Source organism: Camellia sinensis, chromosome 3, assembly GCF_055761805.1.
Source record: "Camellia sinensis isolate YWXY chromosome 3, ASM5576180v1, whole genome shotgun sequence".
NCBI lineage: Eukaryota > Viridiplantae > Streptophyta > Magnoliopsida > Ericales > Theaceae > Camellia > Camellia sinensis.
Genome location: NC_138963.1, coordinates 55680040 through 55690126, shown reverse-complemented (window position 1 = coordinate 55690126; position 10087 = coordinate 55680040). Strand labels below are relative to the sequence as shown.

The following is a 10087-nucleotide window of genomic DNA, read 5'->3' as shown; positions in this document are numbered from 1 at the left end:
GCCTGGTCACGCGCCTGCTCACCTACATACATAATAAATAAATAGTGAGTGAGAGCCCAGTGAATAATAACGGAGTAAAGGGTTTTGATGAATGATGGTGTCCATAACATAGTCAGAAATCATAATTTATATCAGAAGTAGAGTTACATTTACATTCTTTTTCAAGTCAATAACAAAAATTAGAATGCATACTTAATCTTACATCCGTTAGCGCTAAAAGATCACATATGGGGCATCGAAGATCATACTTGTCAGGCCCATAAAGGAACCTCCAGTCGGGTACGGATAACTTGTTAGTTCCATAAAGGAACCTTCAGACCGAGTACGGATTACTTGTCAATTCCATAAAGGAACCTCTAGACCGGGTACGGATAACTTGTCAGTTCCATAAAGGAACCTCCGGCTAGGTACAGATAACTTGTTAGTTCCATAGAGGAACCTCTGGACCTGGAACAGATAACTTACTCGAGCCCCAAATGCTTATCAAAATTGGACAATCATTCATAGTACAAACATAACATTTCATGGAACAAATCTTATTCCTTAAGCAGAAAATAAGTAAAGTTGAACATAGTTTTACTAAGTTATTACTCACAATTAATAGATGGCTCCAAGAAAACAGACAGAATGGGCAAATAAGACGCCTTGTGGCGCGTGACCTACATAGTTACAGAATGAACATATACTGAATTACACACCCGGAAACATTAACTTAATCATTTCTTCTCTTGATGTGTTTCTACTTCTTATCCTCATTGTTATGTCTTAATCATGGCCTAGAAATGCTTAGGATGCAATGTGGATGCGAAAATGCACTTTGAAACCCTTAACAAAACTTGTTGAAAATATGGTTCTTGCTTGAGCGCAACTTCCTTTACTCAAACGGACATGCAAAATGTGTGAGGTCGCTCGAGCGCAACTTCTGTCGCTCAAGCAGTCTGTAAACTTTGCAAAAGTACTAGTTGTTTGATTTTTCTGCTCGATCCTTGCTCGACGCTCACTCGAGCATGAGACTTATGTCCTCGCTTGAGCGCAACTTTTGTCACTCGAACGGTCTGCAAAACACGTAAACTTCTGGAAGCTTGCATTTCACGCTCGAGCGGAAAGTGCAAGATTACAGAGTGGTCGCTCGAGTGCAAGTTCTGTCGCTTGAGCGGAGAGACAGAATCTGGAATTTCTAGATTGCACTCCAAAGTTCAAAACTTGAATTAAACACTTTGAAACTCATCCTTTTGGGCCAAAACTCCATAAAACATTTAGAAATTTGTAGAATATCATAAATTGAAGATCATTTTGCCAAATAAAGGTCCAAAAGTATGCCAATTACTCAAAACTCGAACTTGAAATTGGAAAAACATGTCGTTACATACCATGCATGTAAAGATACAAGTTCAAGCTTTCAAAACATGACCAAATAAGGTAAATTGGTAGAAAACAAGATGAATTCTCAATACCAAGTCAAGATGGGCACATGCATGTATAACTTGAGTGAAATTCAAACTCAAAATGTTATGATATATGCATGCATGCATGCATGAATTGCTTAATTTTCTTCCTTCCTAGCTCAATTTTTGTTTGGCACAACTTAATCCTCCTTGATTCTTCAAGAAAAAGAATTTAAGATGACATAAATGAGTTGAATTCTTACGTAAGGCTCAAATTCTTCAAGTGGGAGTTCAATTCCTTTGATTTTTCTTCAATCATTTCCCAAATTAAGCTTGAACACCACTTCTTCTCACTCTCCCTCTCACTCACGTTGGGTATGTGTGTGCCTAAGCTCAAAGTTGTGTTGAATTGAAGAAAAGAACTTAGTGGAGACATATATGGGAGCCTTATATAGGCTTGGTCCATGATTCTTGATCAACTAATCAATTGGATATTAAATTATTCTAATTTAATCGTACCAAACCGAATTTTAATTGAACCTATCATAAAATTCTAAAAATTCTAATTAACACGGAAATCAAGTCAATTTTGTGATCGGATACCAATAAGGCCTTCAATTCGTAAAATAGAACAAACCAGAGACATATATTCCTACACATAACAGATTACAACTCATATAACACATAACACATGTAATGAATGCAAAACTTCATCTTAATTACTTATTAGGCACAATTAATCATGAACTAATGTTAATTAGAGGTCGGGGTTGTTACACCTATAAACCTCAATAGATGGTGGTCATCGGTGAGTGTAGAAAAAGAAAGAGAAGAAGGAAAACGTAATCAGTGAGTATATCAGAAAGAAAAAAAGAAAGAAATAAGACGCGCCTAAAGATTTTTGGGACTGCAGAAAAGATTATGGGACTAAATAGACTACACATATTTCAAAAAGGACATGCGAGTAATTTTTCCTTTTTTTAAAGGAAACGCAATTCATATATAAAATTCATACAAAAAATATTACAATTACAAAAATGATATGGTAATATGATTTTGATAAATAAATGCTATCTTTGTGGGTGTTTTATTTCAAAATGAATGGTATTCATTGAGCCACATCATTATGTATTGCTTTTTTGTTTTTTTTTTTGTTTTTTTATATATCATTACTCTTTTTTAAAAGGTCTTAATTTTTAAGTTAATTTTAAATGCCCAAAAAAAGAAGAAGAAGATAATTACTAGTGAGTTTTACGTCCTAGATTTATTAACTTATACGTCTTTTTTTTTTCATCAGCAAAATGAAACTTTATTGATGAAGAGAGCAATGCATGCAAGAATCTTACATCAACAAAGTGGGAAGTGCAAAGAGCATCAAACGTTGCCCTTAATAATCCTAGCTAGGTTGGCATCACTAAGGAAGCACAATCATTTGCAAGCACTTGACCCAAGATTGGTGAGAAACCAATCAAGAGGAACCAAAAGAAAGATAGAAAAAAACAAAAAAACAGAACAACAAAACTAGTAGTAACAAAGCAACCAACCAGCAGTAGCATACAACATCAGACTTGATTGCTTGTAGAAGGAAAGAAAGATGGTGATAATAGTAATGTATCCTTATGTTGTCGGCAAGGGCTTCTTCAAATGATAATGTAGCATTATTTGCCTTATATATCCAGCAGTAGGATACCATTATCAGCAACAATATAGTAACATCATCTTCTCTAAACCAGCACCACACCATATAGCGGTACACCAAAACATACAGCAGTAGGATACCAAAAACCAGAGAAAGAATAAAGAAAACAGAACAACAGCTAGAACATCAAACCAGCAGCAATGCACCAAGACATACCAGCACCAAAACATACAGCAGCAGGATACCAAAAACCAGAGAAAAAACAAAGAAAACAGAGCAACAGCCAGAACATCAAACCAGCAGCAATGCACCAAGACAGCAACATCAACTCCCCTGTGTCATACTTTCTATAAACAGTAGCAGACCTACTTCAGATTAAAGATAACATCTTGCACTGAGTACTTAAACTCTTTCAAAAAATAAGAAGCCCACATAACAACTCTAACCTTTACCAACTCACCCAAATCATTCAAATCTGGTTGTGCCTCATTAAATAAGCACTCGTTCCTGATTTTCCATACTAACCACATAACTGCTAATGGGATTGTCTCCCAAATCTCCTTCACCTTTTTTTTTCATGTTTGTATCTGACCACCAATGTAATAATTCCTCCACTGAACCAGGAATAACCCAACTGAAGTTCCACTAATGCACAATATTAGCCCATATTCTCTAGACCATAGGACAGTGAAGTAGAACATGGTTCAGAGACTCCACCTCAGATTTACAAAACACACATAGGGTACTGACATTTGAACTCAACAAACCAATCCTTTGCAAAAACTCTGATGATTTGATCCTATCTCTTTAAGCTAACCAGCTCAAAAATTGTACTTTGGAAGGAGCTAAGTTATTCCAAATACTTTCAGTAATAGTAATAGCTGGCCCTTTACATGCTTTCACCCACTTCCAGATTGATGCCACAGTAAAAGCTCTAGAGGAGTGAGCTAGCCAAGAGCAAGAGTCTTCAACCCCTTTAGTTAGCCTAGGTGCATTCTACAACAGATCATTAAGTTTCAGCACCTCCTCCTTTTTCCAAGCAAAAAAAGGCCTTCTAAAGTCAAGATTCCAATCACTATCCACTCCTCTTCTATGGAAAAAATCAAACAAAATGCCATCTTTTTCAACTGACAAAGTGAACAATCTGGGAAATTCCACACTCAAACTTTGATTGTTAAACCACTTGTCAACCTAGAATTGTAATGTAACGCCCCAAAAATATAACACCATTAAAGTATATCAACCAACGCTCTTTATGGTTTAGAAGTAATTCTCCAACATTGGAGTATTTAATCATAAGGTGTTTACAAAAATAGTTCACACGCATTCAGTGACTTTGGTACATAAATCTATAGCATGTAAAACATTAAGTCAAATAAATAACGCCCTCAAGGGGCTAAAAAATCCAAGGCTTAAGCCCGGTTATACAAAATGGTTACTCGAACCCATACAAATATAGCCCTTGGCTTACAAAAATTCATTCACAACAAAACGAGAGCCTTGTGCTCCCAACGCGCACATCCACGCCCTTAGTTAGGTGGAACCACCGCATCTTTTCCTACACAAAATCCCATAGAGTGAGCATAAAGCCCAGTAGGAAATTCTTAACAAAGCATATACATTTTATACAAGCCCCACAAAATGAAATGCACATGCTATTCTATTTTTTTTGAAAGAAAATCACATCTTCACCTTTTGAAAACCATCATGCTCAATGAGATCTTGAAATTTTCAACAATTCAAAATTTAACAATTTAACTCAAGGGGCGGTAAATACAACTCAGGTAATCCCTAGGTTGGTGTCTGCAAGTAGGCATAACTTGCACTACCAAAACCCCACTTTACTGGTAACTAACCGGAAGGGGCGTGGTACCTCATCTGCGCGTGTTTTCGGTCTTTCACCCCGGACACTAAAGCCAACTTAATCAATTTCATCTACACCTCTTCTCCGGACTTACCAACGTATTTACCGCAAAGCAATTCCATGAAAACTTGTTTTACAACATTCTTTTTCAATGCAAAAGTTTTCAAATCTAATATTCAAAATTTATCATAACCAAATGAATTAAAATGATAATGCAACAATTATCAATGCAATGCAACATCCCTTTCATTTTCAATTCTTCCACACAATTTTTCATTTTGATCACAATTCCCAATCCTCTTTCCAATGCAAGATAATTGTACATTTGTTTATAACCATCAAAAGAATAACACATTTCCACATTTCAAGCATTCTCAACAAATTAGTCTCTTCATGACTATATTCACATTTTTGAACAACAAGCCTCAAAACCAACTAGTTTTCACATTTCATGCAATTTCTCATCCATATTCACAACGAAATAAAATTTCTAACCATTCATTCATTATAACATAGTAATAGGTAAACACCCATAACCCTTCAACATCTCTTAAAAAAATCTCAACTTTCTAAGTTTTTGCCAAAACTAGACATTTCTTCATCTTTTGAAAGATTCAATTTTTTTTAAAACATATTTCCTCAACAATGTAGTTCAAACCCCCAAGAAAATTTAAACAAAGGCAAGATGTAACCCATTTTTAAGATCACCAACACATCTTAAACCAAAATTAACTTTCAAAGTTCATCCAAAATAGTTTAAAAATCAACTAATCTTGCAAAAATATATATATGACTCTAAGAAAATCCCTACATCAAGTTTTGAAGAAGAAAAGAGATGAAACCCTCCAAAATCAACGGTGTTGAAACTTGATCTCTACCGCACAAAATGTAGCCCTCGAGAAGTTCTCAAACTTTGATGAAGGAGCCATGGGCAAAAATCTAATGGATTTAAAGGAATCAAGGTTTTGATCTTGTTTGGTGTAGGTAAATGTAGAGAGAATGTAGAGAAATGGGTTTTTTAGAGAGAGAGAGAGGTATACAATATGTGATATACACACAACCCATGAAGAGAGAAAAGCAGAATTTTCAAATTCAACAGAGTCTCGCACGTGCGGCACCCATTCTCGCACATACGTGTGGTACTCTCACCCCGCACCTCCAACCGCATCTGTATATAATGCAGTAGAGCCCTTGAAAATCCCCTGCTTTCCGCACATGCGGCCTCTCTCTCCCGCACGTGCGGCTCAAGCCCCCACATGTGCAGCTCTACCCTCTAGCCAGAAAAAATCCCAATTCAGCCCAAGGTACCCCGGATCCAACCTCGCATCATCCGAAACAAATGAAACTCGGGATAGAAATAAATAAGAACGAAAATTTTTGAGAAATAAGTTTTCAAGACAATAGACCCAACAGTTAACAAGCCCACGCATTAAAACTCAGCATTCTAACGAAAGTAAATCCAACATAACTCAAGAGGACGAGGTGGACAACGTACCTGGTCACCACATGTAATCTTCTGCCATTACCAACACCTAGCTTGAAATTTTGCAAAAAGAAATCACGCAAGGCAGGATTTGCTGAAGCCACTGATAATATGTCTTGCCAGAGATTAGACATCAACACTGAATCTATTACTAGTGGGTTCCATCTGCCACCCAAACCTCCATACTTACTACAAACCACTTGTTTCCACAAAGCTGACGCCTCTTTGCCATATCTCCACCATCACTTAATTAATAGGCACTCATTAACCTGATTTAGAGTTTTCACACCTAACCCACCTTGAATTCTGCTTAGACAAACCTCATTCCAACTGACTAAGTGCACTTTTTTCCTAGTTTCTAATCCTCTCCACAAAAAATTGGCTTGAATTCTGTCTAAAGATTTTGCAATACCCACTGGTAGCTTGAAGATGGATAGGAAATAGATTGGCAAGCTTGACAAAATGGACTTTATCAGAGTTAATCTTCTTACAAAAGACAAATACCTCTTCTTCCATGAAGCTAACTTGCTCTTGAACTTATCCACCATTGGTTTCCATGTACTCATTCTCCTTAGATTTGCTCCTAATGGTAGCCCCAGATAGTTCATTGGCAACTTTTGGCTAAGGCAGTTAAGTTTTGTTACAAAAACCTTCACTAAATTATCCCGAACACCTACGCCATACACTATACTTTTATAAAAATTTATTTTGAGACCTGACATCAACTCGAAGCATCGTAATATTCTTTTCACAGCAACAATTTCCTCCCAATCAGCTTCACAAAATATAGTAGTATCATCAACGAACTGGAAGTGTGATAGTATCAATTCATTTGGCCCAACTTTTACTCCTCTAAGCAAGCCCTCTTCTTTTGCTTTTTCCATAAGAATATTGAGGCCCTCAGCTACAATATTAAAGAGGAAAGGTGAAAGTGGGTCACCTTGCTTGAGGACTTTCATGGGGGAAAACTCCGATGTAGGTGATCCATTGACTGGCACTGATATTCTAGTTGTACATAAACAAGTTTTCATCCATCCCACCCATTACTCACCAAAACCAAAATTGGTCATCCTCGAATACAAGAACTCCTAATTTACTGAGTCATATGCCTTCTCAAAGTCCAGCTTTAGGATGATTCCTTCCTTTTTTGACCTTCTCTACCAATCCACCACTTCATTGGAAATTAGGACCCCATCGAGAATAAATCTTCCACTAAGAAACACTGTTTGAACTTCACTAATGATCTTGTATAAAACCTGCAGCAACCTTCTTGATAAGACTTTAGTTATTATTTTGTACATAGAGCTAACCAAACTGATTGGCCTATAATCACCCAACCCCACAGGATTTTCCTTCTTGGAAATTACGGTAACAAATGAACTATTCACTTCTTTGGCCAACTTACTATTAGAGTGGAACTCATTCATCATCTGCACAATGTCCTCTTTCATGATGACCCAGCATTTTTTAATGCATTTTAGATTAAAGCCATCCGGCCCCAGAGCTTTGTTTCCTTCGCAATCTTTAATTGCTTCCCAGATTTCATCCTCTAAAAACTCTGCCTCCAATAAGTCAATAAAATCTATTTGCCTAATTGAGGCAAAAACACCTGACAACTTTGGTCTACACCTCTATTCTTTAGTAAACAGCTAACTGAAATGATTTACCATAATCATCCCAAGTTGATTATAAAGTACTCCATTCTCAGTAACTGAGTTCAACAGGTTTTTCCTTTTCCTTTTACTTGTCATTATATGAAAAAATATGGTATTTTTATCCACATTTTCAGCCCATACCATTCTAGATTTTTTATGCCACAACCAATCCTTCTTCTTGCTCAGATCCCATGCTAAACTTCTAACTTCTGCCCTTCTTTTCATCTTAGAATCCTGAAGAATCCTTTCTTCAGCTTTTAAATCCCAATCATGAAGTTCATCCTCTACTTTTTTCAACTGCTCATCAATGTTACCAAACACTTTACAGTTCCACCTTTTCAGATGTGCTCTTAGATTTCCTAGGTTTTTGAATAACCTGTAACTGACCCAACCACTAACCTATGAGCCTTCCCAATATTTCTTTAGTTCTGCTTTGAGTTTAGGATGCAAACACCATGCATTGATGAACCGAAATGGTTTTGGGCCCCAATCCCTTTCATCTTCCATAAGGAGTATCGGGCAATGATCATAAATTCTTCTAGGCAACCCCCACTGTTTAAACTTGAATCCTTCCAACCACCTAGGATCGATTAGGAATCTATCAATCCTACTCTATCTAGCCCTATCCAACGCATTACACCAAGTGAAATTTCTGCCTAACATTGGCATATCTATTAGCTCAAACTTTTCAATCAATTCCTTAAAGTCCTTCATCCCTCTATCCCTTCTAGAACATCATTTTCTTTCACTCATGAATCTTATTTCATTAAAGTCGCCACCTATACACCAGGGCCTTGAAAAGGATGGTTTAAGCTTAGCTAAGGACTTCCATAATTGTCTTCTTTTCAACACGTCATTTGGTGCATACACATTTATGATAACACAACTGAAAGAATGATATACCATACCTGATAATAGAATGAAGTTTTTGTTGTTGCAACACTCCTCAAGCCCAAAAATTTATGGATTCCACAAATACAACATACCACCAGTAGTCCCATCTGCACCCACCTCCATGTACTCCAACTCCTCTTATGGCCATAGTGACTTTGCAAAAATATCATCTACTTTGCTTCTCTTTGTCTCCTACAGCAGAAGGACATCTATCTTCCTCTTTCTAACTAAATTTTTAATTTTCCTTCTCTTGTCAGGTCTTCGCAAGTCTCTAACATTCCATGATAAGATAATCATAAAGAAACTGATCACATATCCCAGAGTCCCCTATTCCTTGCCCTGAACTGGCCTAAAGAGCAACACCCTCTCCTTCAAATTCTCTCCAGACCCTTCTCTTCAAGATCAATTAATTTGCTAACCACCTCTTTCTCTTTTCCTTCACAGTTCAAACCTAGAATTTTCCTTACTTCATTGGTAACTTGAGCTTCACTTAGTAACTTGTTCCTTCTCCTTGAGTTAATATTCTGCTAAATTGACAATGATACTGCAGCTGCTGCTCTAAAGATAACTCCATTTTGAAAATCGTTACTGAACAAAACACCTTTTGCTTAGACTGTTTTCGACCAAGCTTTGCCCTATTTTGCAGATCAACTCCTTTTTGTTTACTTCTGCTCATCTCTGGTTTAGTATGTTGCCCTCTTCTTGATGTGTTTTCTTTTTCTAACACTCTTTCTTGGGCTAGTTGTATAGCCAAAGGCCTTTGCTAAGTTTGGGCTACACAATCACTTAGGTTTTAAGTTTCGTTGATGGGTCCATTTGCCAATACCCCAACCTGAGATCCTTTCAATACCACCTCTAAGTTTAACTCGGGCTTTGTACTGCTAAGGCTCCTGATAAACCCAGGGGTGCATATATGCCCTTCAACTATTTGAATTTCATTTCTTGGAGTTTCCGTAGGCGCCAGACTGTCCTCCAAACCTTATCCTTTGACTTTTGTATTTCCCATGACACCCATTGTTTCTTTTACGGCTGATGCAGAGAACCACCCATTGCTTTCATTTTTTTCTCCTGAATCTTTACCCACCATGTCCTTATCATCCCTTATGACATCACCCTTTTCTGCCCAACTCCTCCTTCCCTATATTTTCATCTTTATCTTCCTCTTCA

General features: G+C 37.1%; 1 protein-coding gene across 1 annotated transcript; it reads right to left on the bottom strand.

Moving 5' to 3' along the window:
• Positions 1-7528: 7528 nt before the first annotated feature.
• Positions 7529-9043, bottom strand: LOC145821530 (uncharacterized). Its single transcript, XM_082918053.1, has 3 exons — positions 9013-9043; positions 8039-8385; positions 7529-7933 (listed from the first exon to the last, which is right to left on the bottom strand). The coding sequence occupies exons 1-3, from the start codon at positions 9041-9043 to the stop codon at positions 7529-7531; spliced, it is 783 nt and encodes a 260-aa protein (XP_082774179.1).
• Between the last annotated feature and the right edge of the window lie 1044 nt (positions 9044-10087).